Source organism: Hyla sarda, chromosome 5 (genome assembly GCF_029499605.1).
Source record: "Hyla sarda isolate aHylSar1 chromosome 5, aHylSar1.hap1, whole genome shotgun sequence".
Classification (NCBI taxonomy): Eukaryota; Metazoa; Chordata; class Amphibia; order Anura; family Hylidae; genus Hyla; species Hyla sarda.
The window spans coordinates 378,536,979-378,561,304 of record NC_079193.1 but is presented as its reverse complement, the minus strand read 5'-3'; the positions used below and the strand labels follow the sequence as shown (position 1 = coordinate 378,561,304).

Here is a 24,326-nt window from a genome sequence, read left to right as displayed (position 1 = left end):
AATGTATAGATGTGACCTGCAGTCCTATGTAACACCACAGATAACACAGTGATAACTCTCTGAGTACAGATAATGTATAGATGTGACCTGCAGTCCTATGTAACACCACAGATAACACAGTGATAACTCTCTGAGTACAGATAATGTATAGATGTGACCTGCAGTCCTATGTAACACCACAGATAACAGTGATAACTCTCTGAGTACAGATAATGTATAGATGTGACCTGCAGTCCTATGTAACACCACAGATAACACAGTGATAACTCTCTGAGTACAGATAATGTATAGATGTGACCTGCAGTCCTATGTAACACCACAGATAACACAGTGATATCTCTCTGAGTACAGATAATGTATAGATGTGACCTGCAGTCCTATGTAACACCACAGATAACAGTGATAACTCTCTGAGTACAGATAATGTATAGATGTGACCTGCAGTCCTATGTAACACCACAGATAACAGTGATAACTCTCTGAGTACAGATAATGTATAGATGTGACCTGCAGTCCTATGTAACACCACAGATAACAGTGATAACTCCCTGAGTACAGATAATGTATAGACGTGACCTGCAGTCCTATGTAACACCACAGATAACACAGTGATAACTCTCTGAGTACAGATAATGTATAGATGTGACCTGCAGTCCTATGTAACACCACAGATAACACAGTGATAACTCTCTGAGTACAGATAATGTATAGATGTGACCTGCAGTCCTATGTAACACCACAGATAACAGTGATAACTCTCTGAGTACAGATAATGTAGTAGATGTGACCAGCAGTCCTATGTAACACCACAGATAACAGTGATAACTCTCTGAGTACAGATAATGTATAGATGTGACCTGCAGTCCTATGTAACACCACAGATAACAGTGATAACTCTCTGAGTACAGATAATGTATAGATGTGACCTGCAGTCCTATGTAACACCACAGATAACAGTTATAACTCTCTGAGTACAGATAATGTATAGATGTGACCTGCAGTCCTATGTAACACCACAGATAACAGTGATAACTCTCTGAGTACAGATAATGTAGTAGATGTGACCTGCAGTCCTATGTAACACCACAGATAACACAGTGATAACTCTCTGAGTACAGATAATGTATAGATGTGACCTGCAGTCCTATGTAACATCACAGATAACACAGTGATAACTCTCTGAGTATAGATAATGTAGTAGATGTGACCTGCAGTCCTATGTAACACCACAGATAACAGTGATAACTCTCTGAGTACAGATAATGTATAGATGTGACCTGCAGTCCTATGTAACACCACAGATAACAGTGATAACTCTGAGTACAGATAATGTATAGATGTCACCTGCAGTCCTATGTAACACCACAGATAACACAGTGATAACTCTCTGAGTACAGATAATGTATAGATGTGACCTGCAGTCCTATGTAACACCACAGATAACAGTGAGAACTCTCTGAGTACAGATAATGCATTAGATGTGACCTGCAGTCCTATGTAACACCACAGATAACACAGTGATAACTCTCTGAGTACAGATAATGTATAGATGTGACCTGCAGTCCTATGTAACACCACAGATAACACAGTGATAACTCTCTGAGTACAGATAATGTATAGATGTGACCTGCAGTCCTATGTAACACCACAGATAACACAGTGATAACTCTCTGAGTACAGATAATGTATAGATGTGACCTGCAGTCCTATGTAACACCACAGATAACACAGTGATAACTCTCTGAGTACAGATAATGTAGTAGATGTGACCTGCAGTCCTATGTAACACCACAGATAACAGTGATAACTCTCTGAGTACAGATAATGTATAGATGTGACCTGCAGTCCTATGTAACACCACAGATAACACAGTGATAACTCTCTGAGTACAGATAATGTATAGATGTGACCTGCAGTCCTATGTAACACCACAGATAACACAGTGATAACTCTCTGAGTACAGATAATGTAGTAGATGTGACCTGCAGTCCTATGTAACACCACAGATAACAGTGATAACTCTCCGAGTACAGATAATGTATAGATGTGACCTGCAGTCCTATGTAACACCACAGATAACAGTGATAACTCTCTGAGTACAGATAATGTATAGAAGTGACCTGCAGTCCTATGTAACACCACAGATAACACAGTGATAACTCTCTGAGTACAGATAATGTATAGATGTGACCTGCAGTCCTATGTAACACCACAGATAACAGTGATAACTCTCTGAGTACAGATAATGTATAGATGTGACCTGCAGTCCTATGTAACACTACAGATAACAGTGATAACTCTCTGAGTACAGATAATGTATAGATGTGACCTGCAGTCCTATGTAACACCACAGATAACAGTGATAACTCTCTGAGTACAGAGAATGTAGTAGATGTGACCTGCAGTCCTATGTAACACCACAGATAACAGTGATAACTCTCTGAGTACAGATAATGTATAGATGTGACCTGCAGTCCTATGTAACACCACAGATAACACAGTGATAACTCTCTGAGTACAGATAATGTATAGATGTGACCTTCAGTCCTATGTAACACCACAGATAACACAGTGATAACTCTCTGAGTACAGATAATGTATAGATGTGACCTGCAGTCCTATGTAACACCACAGATAACACAGTGATAACTCTCTGAGTACAGATAATGTATAGATGTGACCTGCAGTCCTATGTAACACCACAGATAACAGTGATATCTCTCTGAGTACAGATAATGTATAGATGTGACCTGCAGTCCTATGTAACACCACAGATAACACAGTGATAACTCTCTGAGTACAGATAATGTATAGATGTGACCTGCAGTCCTATGTAACACCACAGATAACAGTGATATCTCTCTGAGTACAGATAATGTATAGATGTGACCTGCAGTCCTATGTAACACCACAGATAACAGTGATAACTCTCTGAGTACAGATAATGTATAGATGTGACCTGCAGTCCTATGTAACACCACAGATAACACAGTGATAACTCTCTGAGTACAGATAATGTATAGATGTGACCTGCAGTCCTATGTAACACCACAGATAACAGTGATAACTCTCTGAGTACAGATAATATATAGATGTGACCTGCAGTCCTATGTAACACCACAGATAACACAGTGATAACTCTCTGAGTACAGATAATGTATAGATGTGACCTGCAGTCCTATGTAACACCACAGATAACACAGTGATATCTCTCTGAGTACAGATAATGTATAGATGTGACCTGCAGTCCTATGTAACACCACAGATAACAGTGATAACTCTCTGAGTACAGATAATGTATAGATGTGACCTGCAGTCCTATGTAACACCACAGATAACACAGTGATAACTCTCTGAGTACAGATAATGTATAGATGTGACCTGCAGTCCTATGTAACACCACAGATAACAGTGATTACTCTCTGAGTACAGATAATGTAGTAGATGTGACCAGCAGTCCTATGTAACACCACAGATAACAGTGATAACTCTCTGAGTACAGATAATGTATAGATGTGACCTGCAGTCCTATGTAACACCACAGATAACAGTGATAACTCTCTGAGTACAGATAATGTATAGATGTGACCTGCAGTCCTATGTAACACCACAGATAACAGTGATACCTCTCTGAGTACAGATAATGTAGTAGATGTGACCTGCAGTCCTATGTAACACCACAGATAACACAGTGATAACTCTCTGAGTACAGATAATGTATAGATGTGACCTGCAGTCCTATGTAACATCACAGATAACACAGTGATAACTCTCTGAGTATAGATAATGTAGTAGATGTGACCTGCAGTCCTATGTAACACCACAGATAACAGTGATAACTCTCTGAGTACAGATAATGTATAGATGTGACCTGCAGTCCTATGTAACACCACATATAACACAGTGATAACTCTCTGAGTACAGATAATGTATAGATGTGACCTGCAGTCCTATGTAACACCACAGATAACAGTGATAACTCTGAGTACAGATAATGTATAGATGTCACCTGCAGTCCTATGTAACACCACAGATAACACAGTGATAACTCTCTGAGTACAGATAATGTATAGATGTGACCTGCAGTCCTATGTAACACCACAGATAACAGTGAGAACTCTCTTAGTACAGATAATGTATAGATGTGACCTGCAGTCCTATGTAACACCACAGATAACACAGTGATAACTCTCTGAGTACAGATAATGTAGTAGATGTGACCTGCAGTCCTATGTAACACCACAGATAACAGTGATAACTCTCTGAGTACAGATAATGTACAGATGTGACCTGCAGTCCTATGTAACACCACAGATAACACAGTGATATCTCTCTGAGTACAGATAATGTATAGATGTGACCTACAGTCCTATGTAACACCACAGATAACACAGTGATAACTCTCTGAGTACAGATAATGTATAGATGTGACCTGCAGTCCTATGTAACACCACAGATAACACAGTGATAACTCTCTGAGTATAGATAATGTATAGATGTGACATGCAGTCCTATGTAACACCACAGATAACACGGTGATAACTCTCTGAGTACAGATAATGTATAGATGTGACCTGAAGTCCTATGTAACACCACAGATAACAGTGATAACTCTCTGAGTACAGATAATGTATAGATGTGACCTGCAGTCCTATGTAACACCACAGATAACACAGTGATAACTCTCTGAGTACAGATAATGTATAGATGTGACCTGCAGTCCTATGTAACACCACAGATAACACAGTGATAACTCTCTGAGTACAGATAATGTATAGATGTGACCTGCAGTCCTATGTAACACCACAGATAACAGTGATAACTCTCTGAGTACAGATTATGTATAGATGTGACCTGCAGTCCTATGTAACACCACAGATAACAGTGATAACTCTCTGAGTACAGATAATGTATAGATGTGACCTGCAGTCCTATGTAACACCACAGATAACAGTGATAACTCTCTGAGTACAGATTATGTATAGATGTGACCTGCAGTCCTATGTAACACCACAGATAACAGTGATATCTCTCTGAGTACAGATAATGTATAGATGTGACCTGCAGTCCTATGTAACACCACAGATAACACAGTGATAACTCTCTGAGTACAGATAATGTATAGAAGTGACCTGCAGTCCTATGTAACACCACAGATAACAGTGATAACTCTCTGAGTACAGATAATGTAGTAGATGTGACCTGCAGTCCTATGTAACACCACAGATAACACAGTGATAACTCTCTGAGTACAGATAATGTATAGATGTGACCTGCAGTCCTATGTAACACCACAGATAACAGTGATAACTCTCTGAGTACAGATAATGTATAGATGTGACCTGCAGTCCTATGTAACACCACAGATAACAGTGATAACTCTCTGAGTACAGATAATGTATAGATGTGACCTGCAGTCCTATGTAACACCACAGATAATAGATAACTCTCTAAGTACAGATAATGTATATATGTGACCTGCAGTCCTATGTAACACCACAGATAACAGTGATATCTCTCTGAGTACAGATAATGTATGGATGTGACCTGCAGTCCTATGTAACACCACAGATAACACAGTGATAACTCTCTGAGTACAGATAATGTATAGATGTGACCTGCAGTCCTATGTAACACTACAGATAACAGTGATATCTCTCTGAGTACAGATAATGTATAGATGTGACCTGCAGTCCTATGTAACACCACAGATAACAGTGATAACTCTCTGAGTACAGATAATGTATAGATGTGACCTGCAGTCCTATGTAACACCACAGATAACAGTGATAGCTCTCTCAGTACAGATAATGTAGTAGATGAGACCTGCAGTCCTATGTAACACCACAGATAACAGTGATAGCTCTCTCAGTACAGATAATGTAGTAGATGAGACCTGCAGTCCTATGTAACACTGACATAGACACTGATGCTGTCGTTTTAATGGAGCAGTGATGTAGTTCCAGACACAACCTGCAGAGAGTTGTGGCGCTGTTTCACCATCTACAACAACCTTTTTAAAGGGATACTCCTACCCCAAACATGTGATGACAGGAGGCACTCCCCATTATATAACAGACATGATATAACCGCTCTGTACATGTGTGGGAGGCTCGGCCCGGCAGGACGCTGTGTGTGAACACGTACTAGGCGGTAATAATAGAGGCAGAGGCTGGAGCCGCGGATTAGACGTTATCTGGGAGACCGTCCTGTTGTCTTGACAACCCGGAGAAGACGCGTCAGATGTTTATAAGGATAGAAAATAATAATAGTAATAACACCGGCGAGAGAGCAATAAAAACACCGCCATATAGTGATACCATCACAGGCAGATGGATATCTGGAGGATATTCTTTACTATAAGGCCAAGGAAGGCGACATGATACTGTACCGCCTCACCGTGCACCGTAACCTCACACTGATAAAACTATTGGGGGATTGGGCAAAAGACTGTGGGGCTGATCCGCAACAGACAGGAGCGGTGATGACCTCTGTATAGCGGTATTAGTGTCTGTATATATAATATTAGTGTCTCCTCTATATATAATACTTCTACATGGTAGTGTCTCCTCTCTATATATAATACTTCTACATGGTAGCGTCTCCTCTATATATAATATTTCTACATGGTAGTGTCTTCTCTATATATAATACTTCTACATGGTAGTGTCTCCTCTATATATAATACTTCTACATGGTAGTGTCTCCTCTATATATAATACTTCTACATGGTAGTGTCTCCTCTATATATAATACTTCTACATGGTAGTGTCCCCCCTATATATAATACTTCTACATGATAGTGTCTCCTCTATATATAATACTTCTACATGGTAGTGTCTCCTCTAAATATAATACTTCTACATGGTAGTGTCTCCTCTATATATAATACTTCTACATGGTAGTGTCCCCCCTATATATAATATTTCTACATGGTAGTGTCTCCTCTATATATAATACTTCTACATGGTAGTGTCCCCCCTATATATAATATTTCTACATGGTAGTGTCTCCTCTATAGATAATACTTCTACATGGTAGTGTCTCCTCTATATATAATATTTCTACATGGTAGTGTCTCCTCTCTATATAATACTTCTACATGGTAGTGTCTCATCTATATATAATACTTCTACATGGTAGTGTCCCCCCTATATATAATATTTTTACATGGTTGTGTCTCCTCTATAGATAATACTTCTACATGGTAGTGTCTCCTCTATATATAATACTTCTACATGGTAGTGTCTTCTCTATATATAATACTTCTACATGGTAGTGTCTTCTCTATATATAATATTTCTACATGGTAGTGTCTTCTCTATATATAATACTTCTACATGGTAGTGTCTTCTCTATATATAATACTTCTACATGGTAGTGTCTCCTCTATATATAATACTTCTACATGGTAGTGTCTCCTCTATATATAATATTTCTACATGGTAGTGTCTCCTCTCTATATAATACTTCTACATGGTAGTGTCTCCTCTATATATAATACTTCTACATGGTAGTGTCTCCTCTATATATAATACTTCTACATGGTAGTGTATCCTCTATATATAATACTTCTACATGGTTGTGTCTCCTGTATATTTAATACTTCTACATGGTTGTGTCTCCTCTATATATAATACTTCTACATGGTAGTGTCTCCTCTATATATAATACTTCTACATGGTAGTGTCTCCTCTATATATAATACTTCTACATGGTAGTGTCTCCTCTATATATAATACTTCTACATGGTAGCGTCTCCTCTCTATATATAATATTTCTACATGGTAGTGTCTCCAGTACATATAATACTTCTACATGGTAGTGTCTTCTCTATATATAATACTTCTACATGGTAGTGTCTCCTCTCTACATATAATATTTCTACATGGTAGTGTCTCCTCTATATATAATACTTCTACATGGTAGTGTCTCCTCTATATATAATACTTCTACATGGTAGTGTCTCCTCTATATATAATACTTCTACATGGTAGTGTCTTCTCTATATATAATACTTCTACATAGAAGTGTCTCCTCTATATATAATACTTCTACATGGTAGTGTCTCCTCTATATATAATACTTCTACATGGTAGTGTCCCCCCTATATATAATACTTCTACATGGTAGTGTCCCCCCTATATATAATACTTCTACATGGTAGTGTCTTCTCTATATATAATACTTCTACATGGTAGTGTCTCCTCTATATATAATACTTCTACATGGTAGTGTCCCCCCTATATATAATACTTCTACATGGTAGTGTCTTCTCTATATATAATACTTCTACATGGTAGTGTCTCCTGTATATATAATATTTCTACATGGTAGTGTCTCCTCTATATATAATATTTCTACATGGTAGTGTCTCCTCTATATATAATATTTCTACATTGTAGTGTCTCCTGTATATATAATATTTCTACATGGTAGTGTCTCCAGTACATATAATACTTCTACATGGTAGTGTCTTCTCTATATATAATACTTCTACATGGTAGTGTTTCCTCTATATATAATACTTCTACATGGTAGTGTCTCCAGTACACATAATACTTCTACATGGTAGTGTCTTCTCTATATATAATACTTCTACATGGTAGTGTCCCCCCTATATATAATACTTCTACATGGTAGTGTCTCCTCTATATATAATACTTATACATGTTAGTGTCTCCTTTATATATAATACCTCTACATGGTAGTGTCTCCTCTATATATAATACTTATACATGTTAGTGTCTCCTTTATATATAATACTTCTACATGGTAGTGTCTCCTCTATATATAATACTTCTACATGGTAGTGTCTTCTCTATATATAATACTTCTACATGGTAGTGTATCCTCTATATATAATACTTCTACATGGTAGTGTTTCCTGTATATACAATACTTCTACATGGTAGTGTCTCCTCTATATATAATACTTCTACATGGTAGTGTCTTCTCTATATATAATACTTCTACATGGTAGTGTCTCCTCTATATATAATACTTCTACATGGTAGTGTCTCCTCTATATATAATACTTCTACATGGTAGTGTTTCCTGTATATACAATACTTCTACATGGTAGTGTCTCCTCTATATATAATACTTCTACATGGTAGTGTCTCCTCTATATATAATACTTCTACATGGTAGTGTCTTCTCTATATATAATACTTCTACATGGTAGTGTCTCCTCTATATATAATACTTCTACTTGGTAGTGTCTCCTCTATATATAATATTTCTACATGATAGTGTCCCCCCTATATATAATACTTCTACATGGTAGTGTTCCCCCTATATATAATACTTCTACATGGTAATGTCCCCCCTATGTATAATACTTCTACATGGTAGTGTCTTCTCTATATATAATACTTTTACATGGTAGTGTCTCCTCTATATATAATACTTCTACATGGTAGTGTCTCCTCTATATATAATACTTCTACATGGTAGTGTCTCCTCTATATATAATACTTCTACATGGTAGTGTCTCCTCTATATATAATACTTCTACATGGTAGTGTCTCCAGTACATATAATACTTCTACATGGTAGTGTCTTCTCTATATATAATACTTCTACATGGTAGTGTCTCCTCTATATATAATACTTCTACATGGTAGTGTCTTCTCTATATATAATACTTCTACATGGTAGTGTCTCCTCTATATATAATATTTCTACATGGTAGTGTCTCCTGTATATATAATATTTCTACATGGTAGTGTCTCCTCTATATATAATACTTCTACATGGTAGTGTCTTCTCTATATATAATACTTCTACATGGTAGTGTCTCCTCTATATATAATACTTCTACATGGTAGTGTCTTCTCTATATATAATATTTCTACATGGTAGTGTCCCCCCTATATATAATATTTCTACATGGTAGTGTCTCCTCTATATATAATACTTCTACATGGTAGTGTCTTCTCTATATATAATATTTCTACATGGTAGTGTCCCCCCTATATATAATATTTATACATGGTAGTGTCTCCTCTATATATAATACTTCTACATGGTAGTGTCTCCTCTATATATAATACTTCTACATGGTAGTGGCCCCCCTATATATAATATTTCTACATGGTAGTGTCTCCTCTATATATAATACTTCTACATGGTAGTGTCTTCTCTATATATAATATTTCTACATGGTAGTGTCCCCCCCTATATATAATATTTCTACATGGTAGTGTCTCCTCTATATATAATACTTCTACATGGTAGTGTCTTCTCTATATATAATATTTCTACATGGTAGTGTCCCCCCCTATATATAATATTTCTACATGGTAGTGTCTCCTCTATATATAATACTTCTACATGGTAGTGTCTCCTGTATATATAATACTTCTACATGGTAGTGTCTCCTCTATATATAATACTTCTACATGGTAGTGTCTCCTCTATATATAATACTTATACATGGTAGTGTCTCCTCTATATATAATACTTCTACATGGTAGTGTCTCCTCTATATATAATACTTCTACATGGTAGTGTCTCCTCTATATATAATACTTCTACATGGTAGTGTCTCCTGTATATATAATACTTCTACATGGTAGTGTCTCCTCTATATATAATACTTCTACATGGTAGTGTCTCCTCTATATATAATACTTATACATGGTAGTGTCTCCTCTATATATAATACTTCTACATGGTAGTGTCTCCTCTATATATAATACTTCTACATGGTAGTGTCCCCCCTATATATAATACTTCTACATGGTAGTGTCTTCTCTATATATAATACTTCTACATGGTAGTGTCTCCTGTATATATAATATTTCTACATGGTAGTGTCTCCTCTATATATAATATTTCTACATGGTAGTGTCTCCTCTATATATAATATTTCTACATTGTAGTGTCTCCTGTATATATAATATTTCTACATGGTAGTGTCTCCAGTACATATAATACTTCTACATGGTAGTGTCTTCTCTATATATAATATTTCTACATGGTAGTGTCCCCCCTATATATAATATTTATACATGGTAGTGTCTTCTCTATATATAATACTTCTACATGGTAGTGTCTCCTCTATATATAATACTTCTACATGGTAGTGTCTCCAGTACATATAATACTTCTACATGGTAGTGTCTTCTCTATATATAATACTTCTACATGGTAGTGTCCCCCCTATATATAATACTTCTACATGGTAGTGTCTCCTCTATATATAATACTTATACATGTTAGTGTCTCCTTTATATATAATACCTCTACATGGTAGTGTCTCCTCTATATATAATACTTATACATGTTAGTGTCTCCTTTATATATAATACTTCTACATGGTAGTGTCTCCTCTATATATAATACTTCTACATGGTAGTGTCTTCTCTATATATAATACTTCTACATGGTAGTGTATCCTCTATATATAATACTTCTACATGGTAGTGTCTCCTCTATATATAATACTTCTACATGGTAGTGTTTCCTGTATATACAATACTTCTACATGGTAGTGTCTCCTCTATATATAATACTTCTACATGGTAGTGTCTCCTCTATATATAATACTTCTACATGGTAGTGTCTTCTCTATATATAATACTTCTACATGGTAGTGTCTCCTCTATATATAATACTTCTACATGGTTGTCTCTCCTCTATATATAATACTTCTACTTGGTAGTGTCTCCTCTATATATAATATTTCTACATGATAGTGTCCCCCCTATATATAATACTTCTACATGGTAGTGTCCCCCCTATATATAATACTTCTACATGGTAATGTCCCCCCTATGTATAATACTTCTACATGGTAGTGTCTTCTCTATATATAATACTTTTACATGGTAGTGTCTCCTCTATATATAATACTTCTACATGGTAGTGTCTCCTCTATATATAATACTTCTACATGGTAGTGTCTCCTCTATATATAATACTTCTACATGGTAGTGTCTCCTCTATATATAATACTTCTACATGGTAGTGTCTCCAGTACATATAATACTTCTACATGGTAGTGTCTTCTCTATATATAATACTTCTACATGGTAGTGTCTCCTCTATATATAATACTTCTACATGGTAGTGTCTTCTCTATATATAATACTTCTACATGGTAGTGTCTCCTCTATATATAATATTTCTACATGGTAGTGTCTCCTGTATATATAATATTTCTACATGGTAGTGTCTCCTCTATATAAAATACTTCTACATGGTAGTGTCTCCTGTGTATATATAATACTTCTACTTGGTAGTGTCTCCTCTATATATAATACTTCTACATGGTAGTGTCTTCTCTATATATAATACTTCTACATGGTAGTGTCTCCTCTATATATAATACTTCTACATGGTAGTGTCTTCTCTATATATAATATTTCTACATGGTAGTGTCCCCTCTATATATAATATTTCTACATGGTAGTGTCTCCTCTATATATAATACTTCTACATGGTAGTGTCTTCTCTATATATAATATTTCTACATGGTAGTTTCCCCCCTATATATAATATTTCTACATGGTAGTGTCTCCTCTATATATAATACTTCTACATGGTAGTGTCTCCTCTATATATAATACTTCTACATGGTAGTGTCTCCAGTACATATAATACTTCTACATGGTAGTGTCTTCTCTATATATAATATTTCTACATGGTAGTGTCCCCTCTATATATAATATTTCTACATGGTAGTGTCTCCTCTATATATAATACTTCTACATGGTAGTGTCTTCTCTATATATAATATTTCTACATGGTAGTTTCCCCCCTATATATAATATTTCTACATGGTTGTGTCTCCTGTATATATAATATTTCTACATGGTAGTGTCTCCTCTATATAAAATACTTCTACATGGTAGTGTCTCCTCTATATATAATACTTCTACTTGGTAGTGTCTCCTCTATATATAATACTTCTACATGGTAGTGTCTTCTCTATATATAATACTTCTACATGGTAGTGTCTCCTCTATATATAATACTTCTACATGGTAGTGTCTTCTCTATATATAATATTTCTACATGGTAGTGTCCCCTCTATATATAATATTTCTACATGGTAGTGTCTCCTCTATATATAATACTTCTACATGGTAGTGTCTTCTCTATATATAATATTTCTACATGGTAGTTTCCCCCCTATATATAATACTACTACATGGTAGTGTCTTCTCTTTATATAATACTTCTACATGGTAGTGTCTCCTCTATATATAATATTTCTACATGGTAGTGTCTCCAGTACATATAATACTTCTACATGGTAGTGTCTTCTGTATATATAATACTTCTACATGGTAGTGTCTCCTCTATATATAATATTTCTACATGGTAGTGTCTTCTCTATATATAATACTTCTACATGGTAGTGTCTTCTCTATATATAATATTTCTACATGGTAGTGTCTCCTCTATATATAATACTTCTACATGGTAGTGTCTCCTCTATATATAATACTTCAACATGGTAGTGTCTCCTCTATATATAATACTTCTACATGGTAGTGTCTCCTCTATATATAATACTTCTACATGGTAGTGTCTCCTGTATATACAATACTTCTACATGGTAGTGTCTCCTCTATATATAATACTTCTACATGGTAGTGTCCCCCCTATATATAATACTTCTACATGGTAGTGTCCCCCTATATATAATACTTCTACATGGTAGTGTCTCCTCTATATATAATACTTCTACATGGTAGTGTCTTCTCTATATATAATACTTCTACATGGTAGTGTCTTCTCTATATATAATACTTCTACATGGTAGTGTCTCCTCTATATATAGTACTTCTACATGGTAGTGTCTTCTCTATATATAATACTTCTACATGGTTGTCTCTCCTCTATTTATAATATTTCTACATGGTAGTGTCTCCTCTATATATAATACTTCTACATGGTAGTGTCTCCTCTATATATAATACTTCTACATGGTAGTGTCTCCTCTATATATAATACTTCTACATGGTAGTGTCTCCATTATATATAATACTTCTACATGGTTGTCTCTCCTCTATTTATAATATTTCTACATGGTAGTGTCTCCTCTATATATAATACTTCTACATGGTAGTGTCTCCTCTCTATATTTAATATTTCTACATGGTAGTGTCCCCCCTATATATAATACTTTTACATGGTAGTGTCCCCCCTATATATAATACTTCTACATGGTTGTGTCTCCTCTCTATATAATACTTCTACATGGTAGTGTCTCCTCTATATATAATACTTCTACATGGTAGTGTCTCCTCTATATATAATACTTCTACATGGTAGTGTCTCCTCTATATATAATACTTCTACATGGTAGTGTCCCCCCTATATATAATACTTCTACATGGTAGTGTCCCCCTATATATAATACTTCTACATGGTAGTGTCTCCTCTATATATAATACTTCTACATGGTAGTGTCTTCTCTATATATAATACTTCTACATGGTAGTGTCTTCTCTATATATAATACTTCTACATGGTAGTGTCTCCTCTATATATAATACTTCTACATGGTAGTGTCTTCTCTATATATAATACTTCTACATGGTTGTCTCTCCTCTATTTATAATATTTCTACATGGTAGTGTCTCCTCTATATATAATACTTCTACATGGTAGTGTCTCCTCTATATATAATACTTCTACATGGTAGTGTCTCCTCTATATATAATACTTCTACATGGTAGTGTCTCCATTATATATAATACTTCTACATGGTTGTCTCTCCTCTATTTATAATATTTCTACATGGTAGTGTCTCCTCTATATATAATACTTCTACATGGTAGTGTCTCCTCTCTATATTTAATATTTCTACATGGTAGTGTCCCCCCTATATATAATACTTCTACATGGTAGTGTCCCCCCTATATATAATACTTCTACATGGTAGTGTCTTCTCTATATATAATACTTCTACATGGTAGTGTCCCCCCTATATATAATACTTCTACATGGTAGTGTCCCCCCTATATATAATACTTCTACATGGTTGTGTCTCCTCTCTATACAATACTTCTACATGGTAGTGTCTCCTCTATATATAATACTTCTACATGGTAGTGTCTCCTCTATATATAATATTTCTACATGGTAGTGTCTCCTCTATATACAATACTTCTACATGGTAGTGTCTCCTCTATATATAATATTTCTACATGGTAGTGTCCCCCCTATATATAATATTTCTACATGGTAGTGTCTCCTCTATATATAATATTTCTACATGGTAGTGTCTCCTCTATATATAATACTTCTACATGGTAGTGTCCCCCCTATATATAATACTTCTACATGGTAGTGTCTCCTCTATATATAATATTTCTACATGGTAGTGTCTCCTCTATATATAATATTTCTACATGGTAGTGTCTTCTCTATATATAATACTTCTACATGGTAGTGTCTCCTCTATATATAATATTTCTACATGGTAGTGTCTCCTCTATATATAATACTTCTACATGGTAGTGTCCCCCCTATATATAATATTTCTACATGGTAGTGTCCCCCCTATATATAATATTTCTACATGGTAGTGTCTCCTCTATATATAATACTTCTACATGGTAGTGTCTTCTCTATATATAATATTTCTACATGGTAGTGTTTCCGCCCTATATATAATACTTCTACATGGTAGTGTCTTCTCTATATATAATACTTCTACATGGTAGTGTCCCCCCTATATATTATATTTCTACATGGTAGTGTCTCCTATAATACTTCTACATACTGTTATAGGTGTATACATCTATATGGCGGTATCTTCTCTATACTGTTATAGGTATATACATCTATATGGCGGTATCTTCTCTATACTGTTATAGGTGTATACATCTATATGGCGGTATCTCCTCTATACTGTTATAAATATATACATCTATATGGCTTTATCTCCTCTATACTGTTATAGGTGTATACATCTATATGGCGGTATCTCCTCTATACTGTTATAAGTATATACATCTATATGGCAGTATCTCCTCTATACTGTTATAAGTATATACATCTATATGGCGGTATCTCCTCTATACTGTTATAAGTATATACATCTATATGGCAGTATCTCCTCTATACTGTTATAAGTATATACATCTATATGGCGGTATCTCCTCTATACTGTTATAGGTAGGGAATAGTTCTGCTTGTAATTGTATGGATTGATTTATTGGAGCAACTAATGAGTTGGGAGGAAACGTTTATGTTGTGTCTTAAAAATCAAAGCTAAATCAATGGCGTAATTACTGGTGAGCGTCCGTGATCATCGCAGATGGATCCATAATATCACCGGATGGAGGGTGTACGGAGAAGTCTACACAACTATTATACCGTCATTATTATATATATATATAGTGATGGATACATAATATCACCAGGTGGGGGGTGTACGGAGAAGTCTACACAACTATTATACCGTCATCATTACATATATAGTGATGGATACATAATATCACCAGGTGGGGGGTGTACGGAGAAGTCTACACAACTATTATACCGTCATCATTACATATATAGTGATGGATACATAATATCACCAGGTGGGGGGTGTACGGAGAAGTCTACACAACTATTATACCGTCATCATTACATATATAGTGATGGATACATAATATCACCAGGTGGGGGGTGTACGGAGAAGTCTACACAACTATTATACCGTCATTATTATATATATATATATATAGTGATGGATACATAATATCACCAGGTGGGGGGTGTATGGAGAAGTCTACACAACTATTATACCGTCATCATTATATATATAGTGATGGATACATAATATCACCAGGTGGGGGGTGTATGGAGAAGTCTACACAACTATTATACCGTCATCATTACATATATAGTGATGGATACATAATATCACCAGGTGGGGGGTGTACAGAGAAGTCTACACAACTATTATACCGTCATCATTATATATATAGTGATGATACATAATATCACCAGGTGGGGGGTGTATGGAGAAGTCTACACAACTATTATACCGTCATCATTACATATATAGTGATGGATACATAATATCACCAGGTGGGGGGTGTATGGAGAAGTCTACACAACTATTATACCGTCATCATTATATATAGTGATGATACATAATATCACCAGGTGGGGGGTGTACGGAGAAGTCTACACAACTATTATACCGTCATCATTACATATATAGTGATGGATACATATTATCACCAGGTGGGGGGCGTACGGAGAAGTCTACACAACTATTATACCGTCATTATTACATATATAGTGATGGACACATAATATCACCACGTGGGGGGTGTATGGAGAAGTCTACACAACTATTATACCGTCATCATTATATATATAGTGATGGATACATAATATCACCAGGTGGGGGGTGTATGGAGAAGTCTACACAACTATTATACCGTCATCATTATATATATAGTGATGGATACATAATATCACCAGGTGGGGGGGTGTACGGAGAAGTCTACACAACTATTATACCGTCATTATTATATATATAGTGATGGATACATAATATCACCAGGTGGGGGGTGAATGGAGAAGTCTACACAACTATTATACCGTCATCATTACATATATAGTGATGGATACATAATATCACCAGGTGGGGGGTGTACGGAGAAGTCTACACAACTTTTATACCGTCATCATTATATATATATAGTGATGGATACATAATATCACCAGGTTGGGGGTGTACGGAGAAGTCTACACAACTATTATACCGTCATCATTACATATATAGTGATGGATACATAATATCACCAGGTGGGGGGTGTACGGAGAATTCTACACAACTATTATACCGTCATCATTATATATAGTGATGGATACATAATATCACCAGGTGGGGGGTGTACGGAGAATTCTACACAACTATTATACCGTCATCATTACATATATAGTGATGGATACATAATATCACCAGGTGGGGGGTGTACGGAGAAGTCTACACAACTATTATACCGTCATCATTATATATATAGTGATGGATACATAATATCACCAGGTGGGGGGTGTATGGAGAAGTCTACACAACTATTATACCGTCATTATTACATATATAGTGATGGATACATAATATCACCAGGTGGGGGGTGTACGGAGAAGTCTACACAACTATTATACCGTCATCATTATATATATAGTGATGGATACATAATATCACCAGGTGGGGGGTGTACGGAGAAGTCTACACAACTATTATACCGTCATCATTACATATATAGTGATGGATACATAATATCACCAGGTGGGGGGTGTATGGAGAAGTCTACACAACTATTATACCGTCATCATTATATATAGTGATGGATACATAATATCACCAGGTGGGGGGTGTACGGAGAAGTCTACACAACTATTATACCGTCATCATTATATATAGTGATGGATACATAATATCACCAGGTAGGGGGTGTATGGAGAAGTCTACACAACTATTATACCGTCATCATCATATATATATATATATAGTGATGGATACATAATATCACCAGGTGGGGGGTGTACAGAGAAGTCTACACAACTATTATACCGTCATCATTATATATAGTGATGGATACATAATATCACCAGGTGGGGGGTGTATGGAGAAGTCTACACAACTATTATACCGTCATCATTATATATAGTGATGGATCTCAAGCCTTTCCACTGTCTGTAGGTTAATACTGATTTCTATAAACACGAATATTTCCATTCACTGACTGCAAGCAGGATGGATTATTGATTATTAATTGTCAATGAATAATAATGATGATTATTGACTGAAGGTAAATGATGATGACTGATTGGTGATGGATAAAGAAGAATATTGATGATAATGATGATTACGATCAAGGACTGATGATGATTGATGATGATGATTGATGATGATGATTGATGATGATGATTGATGATGATGTCAATTGATGATGATCATTGATGGATTATAAAGGATGATGGCTAACGATTGATGAACACACTTACTATTGGTGGACAGTGTCTAAAGATTGATCAAGATTATTGATTGATGACTAATGGTGATTATGATTAATAACTGATGATGCCTATATATGATTATGATAGTAATTATTGATAATGTTAATGGTTACTGACTGATGATGATGATGATGATATCAGTTGATGATGATTAATAATAATGCTGAGGATAATAACTGATGATAATCATCAATTGTGATTGATGATGATTGAGACTATGATTGATGCTCATGATGACTATGACTGATGATGATTGAGAGCATTTAACTATTGATAATTGATCAAGATTATTGATCATGAATGATGATTTTGATGATGATTGCTGAAGATAATTGCGATGATGATGATTGATAGTGACAATGACTGATGATGATTGAAGATGATGATGATTAAGACTACGATTGATGATGATTGGTATTGACTGATGATGGTTATTATTAATTTATAGTGTCTAAATATTGATGATGACTGAGACTATGATTGATGATGATAATAATGACTGATGATTGATAGTGTCTAAATATTGATAATGATTGAGATTATTGACTGATCATGAATGACGATTTTGATAATGATGATTGATTGCTGATGATTACGATGATGATGATTGATTATTGACAATGATTGACAATGTTGATTGAAGATGATGATTAAGACTATGAATGATGATGATTATGATTGGTATTGATTGATGATGGTTATTATTGATTGATAGTATCTAAGTATTGATGATTGATCGAGATTATTGATTGATCCTGAGGAGGATTCATAGTGATTGATTATTGACGATAATTGACAATGTTTACTACTGATGATGATTGATGACTATGATCGGTATTGATTGATGATGGTAATTATTGATTGATAGTGTCTAAGTATTGATGATGTTTGATCGAGTTTATTGATTGATCCTAAAGATGATTCATAGTGACTGATTATTGACAATGTTTACAACTGATGATGATTGACGATGATGACTATGATCGGTATTGATTGATAATGGTTATTATTGATAGTGTCTAAGTATTGATGATTGATCGAGTTTATTGATTAATCCTGAAGATGATTCATAGTGACTGATTATTGACGATGATTGACAATGTTTACGACTGATGATGAATGATGATGATGATGATAATGATCGGTATTGATTGATGATGGTTATTATTGATTGACAGTGTCTAAGTATTGATGATTATTGATCGAGATTATTGATTGATCCTGAGGATGATTCATAGTGACTGATTATTGACGATGTTTACTACTGATGATGATTGATGATGATGACAATGATCGGTATTGATTGATAATGGTAATTATTGATTGATAGTGTCTAAGTATTGATGATTATTGATCTAGATTATTGATTGATCCTGAGGATGATTCATAGTGACTGATTATTGACAATGTTTACTACTGATGATGATTGATGATGATGACTATGATCGCTATTGATTGATGATGGTTATTATTGATTGATACTGTCTAAGTATTGATGATTATTGATCGAGATTATTAATTGATCCTGATGACTGATTATTGCCCATGATTGATGGTTATACTGCTGGTTATTATTGTTATTCATTTCCTAATTATTATAACAATTATTTATTTATTTATTGTTCTTTTTTGAGCACATTTCCCCCCCCCTCCCCTAGATGGCTCCACCTGCTATGGATGGGGCTGATACAAGGATTTTCTGTGATACTCTACAGGCTTAAAGGGGTATTGCAGGAAAAAAACTTTTTTTTTTATATATCAAATGACTCCAGAAAGTTAAACAGATTTGTAAATTATTCCTATAAAAAAAAAATATATATCTTAATCCTTTCAATAATTATCAGCTGCTGAAGTTGAGTTGTTCTTTTCTGTCTGACAACAGTGCTCTCTGCTGACATCTCTGGGAACTGCACAGAGTAGAAGAAGTTTTCTATGGGGATTTTCTTTTAAACTGGGCGGTTCCCGAGACACGTGTCATCAGAGAGCACTTAGACAGAAAAGAGCAACTCAACTTCAGCAGCTCATAAGTACTGAAAGGATTGAGATTTTTTTTTTCTTTTTATAGAAGTAATTTACAAATCTGTTTAACTTTCTGGAGCCAGTTGATGTATAAAAATAAATATCAAACATTTCCTGGATAACCCCTTTAAGTCTTTCTATAGATCAGTTTTTCCCAACCAGTGTGCCTCCAGCTGTTGCAAAACTACAACTCCCAGCATGCCCGGACAGCCTTCGGCTGTCCGGGCATGCTGGGAGTTGTAGTTTTGCAACAGCTGGAGGCACACTGGTTGGGAAACAGTGGTACAGGCCATTCTTTTTCTTTATGACGTTATCTCCACTCACCATCTGGGCCTCGTCCCACTTGTCGCGGTTCTCGTCGGACAACAAGTTGCTGATGATCTGCACGAAGTTCTGCAGGAAGAGACAGAAAGAAGCGGTGAGTGGTGACAGTCACTCGTGTTGGGGACAGATGCCACCTCCAGGACTTGTGAGAACATTCTGCTCCCCGGCTTGTTTTCGCTCTCTAGACGGACCGCCCCTGCCCATGTTATTCCCCGCAGTCTACACGTGTCTGCCCGGCACGTTGTCCCCCTCATCTACACGGCTCGGATACGCCATGATACCTATAGGGGAGACGCTTTCTAGCTGAGAATATAGTCTCCAAAACCTGCAAAAATGTGCTTAAAATAGTATCTAAGCCAGGGTGTATCTAAGCCAAGAGAGAAGACATCGGTTTTATAAATGACCTGTGGTAGGTGCGGGCCCTGGTACCGAACCTCAGGTTACATCTCTGGAGTGATACACTAAAAGCAGCATTATCCATAATATATTGGGCGCTGTGTATCTAAACTTAGGTGTGATACTGTGTGCTGAGCTGAGTATCTAAGCTAATCACGTGTGAGACTGTATGCTGATCTGTGTATCTAACCTTATTATGTGTCATATGGTCTGTTGATCTGTGTATCTAAGCTAAACCTGTGTGATACGGTCTGCTGATCTGTGTATCTAAGCTAGTCATGTGTGATACTGTCTGCTGATCTGTGTATCTAACCTTATTATGTGTCATATGGTCTGTTGATCTGTGTATCTAAGCTAAACCTGTGTGATACGGTCTGCTGATCTGTGTATCTAAGCTAGTCATGTGTGATACTGTCTGCTGATCTGTGTATCTAACCTTATTATGTGGGATATGGTCTGTTGATCTGTGTATCTAAGCTGATCATGTGTGATATGGTCTGCTGATCTGTGTATCTAAGCTAGTCATGTGTGATACTGTCTGCTGATCTGTGTATCTTACTGTATTATGTGTGATAGGGGTCTGTTGATCTGTGTATCTAAGCTAAACGTGTGTGATACTGTCTGCTGATCTGTGTATCTAAGCAAGTCATGTGTGATATTGTCTGCTGATCTGTGTATCTAACCTTATAATGTGTGATACGGTCTGTTGATCTGTGTATCTAAGCTAATCATGTGTGATACTGTCTGCTGATCTGTGTATCTAACCTTATTATGAGTGATACAGTCTGTTGAGCTGTGTATCTAAGCTAATCATGTGTGATACTGTCTGCTGATCTGTGTATCTAACCTTATTATGTGTGATACGGTCTTTTGAGCTGCGTATCCTAGTTGATTATGTGTGATATGGACTGCTGATCTGTGTATCTAAGCTAGTCATGTGTGATACTGTCTGCTGATCTGTGTATCTAACCTTATTATGTGTCATATGATCTGTTGATCTGTGTATCTAAGCTAAACCTGTGTGATACGGTCTGCTGATCTGTGTATCTAAGCTAGTCATGTGTGATACTGTCTGCTGATCTGTGTATCTAACCTTATTATGAGTGATACAGTCTGTTAAGCTGTGTATCTAAGCTAATCATGTGTGATACTGTCTGCTGATCTGTGTATCTAACCTTATTATGTGTGATACGGTCTTTTGAGCTGCGTATCCTAGTTGATTATGTGTGATACGGACTGCTGATCTGTGTATCTAAGCTAGTCATTTGTGATACTGTCTGCTGATCTGTGTATCTAACCTTATTATGTGTGATACGGACTGTTGAGCTGTGTATCTAAGCTGATCATGTGTGATACTGTCTGCTGATCTGTGTATCTAACCTTATTATGTATGATATGATCTGTTGATCTGTGTATCTAAAAGCTAAATATGTGTGATACTGTCTGCTGATCTGTTTATCTAAGCAAGTCATGTGTGATGCTGTCTGCTGATCTGTGTATTTAAAGGGGTACTCCACTGGAAAGCATTTATTTATTTATATCACCTGGAGCCAGAAAGTTAAACAGATTTGTAAATTACTTCTATTAAAAAATCTCAATCCTTCCTGTACTTATCAGCTGCTGTTATGATCCACAGGAAGTTCTTTTCTTTTTGAATTTCCTTTCTGTCTGACCACAGTGCTCTCTGCTGACACCTCTGTCCCTTTTAGGAACTGTCCAGAGCAGGAGAGGTTTTCTATGGGGATTTGCTCCTGCTCTGGACAGTTCCTCACATGGACAGAGGTGTCAGCAGAGAGCACTGGGGTCAGACAGAAAGGAAATTCAAAAAGAAAAGAACTTCTTTTAATATTTTTTAATAGAAGTAATTTACAAATCTGTCTAACTTTCTGGCACCAGTTGATTTAAAAAAATATATTTTCCAGTGGAGTACCCCTTTAAGCTTCTTATGTGTGATACTGTCTACTGAGCTAGTGTATCTAAGCTTTTCATGTGTGATACTATCTCCTAAGCTGCTATCTAAGCCAATAATATGTCATACTGCTTCCTTACCATGTATAATAAGATATTCTGAACCGCTGTGTATCTAAACGTATGTCTGATACTGGCTGCTAGGTTGTGTATGTAAGTCTAAGTGATACTGCCTGCTAAGTTATGTATCTAAGCCTTTTATGTGTGATATTGTGTGAGGTGATGTATCTAAGCATATGATGTGCAATACTGTCTTCACAGCTGATGAATCTATGCCTAGCATATGTGATACAGTTTTCTGAGCTGATGTATCTAAGCCTAGCATATGTGATACAGTTTTCTGAGCTGATGTATCTAAGCCTAGCATATGTGACACAGTTTTCTGAGCTGATGTATCTAAGCCTATCATATGTGATACAGTTTTCTGAGCTGATGTATCTAAGCCTATCATATGTGATACAGTCTTCTGAGCTGATGTATCTAAGCCTAGCATATGTGATACAGTTTTCTGAGCTGATGTATCTAAGCCTATCATATGTGATACAGTCTTCTGAGCTGATGTATCTAAGCCTATCATATGTGATACAGTCTTCTGAGCTGATGTATCTAAGCCTATCATATGTGATACA

General features: G+C 35.8%; 1 protein-coding gene across 1 annotated transcript in view; it reads right to left on the bottom strand.

The window, feature by feature from the left end:
- ADGRB1 (adhesion G protein-coupled receptor B1) overlaps positions 1 to 24,326 on the bottom strand; it is a gene marked incomplete in the record, with an annotated part of 689,450 nt that overhangs the window by 247,294 nt on the left and 417,830 nt on the right. The window contains 1 exon segment of the mRNA XM_056522870.1: positions 21,334 to 21,402. Within this exon segment, the coding sequence (XP_056378845.1) occupies positions 21,334 to 21,402 (69 nt within the window).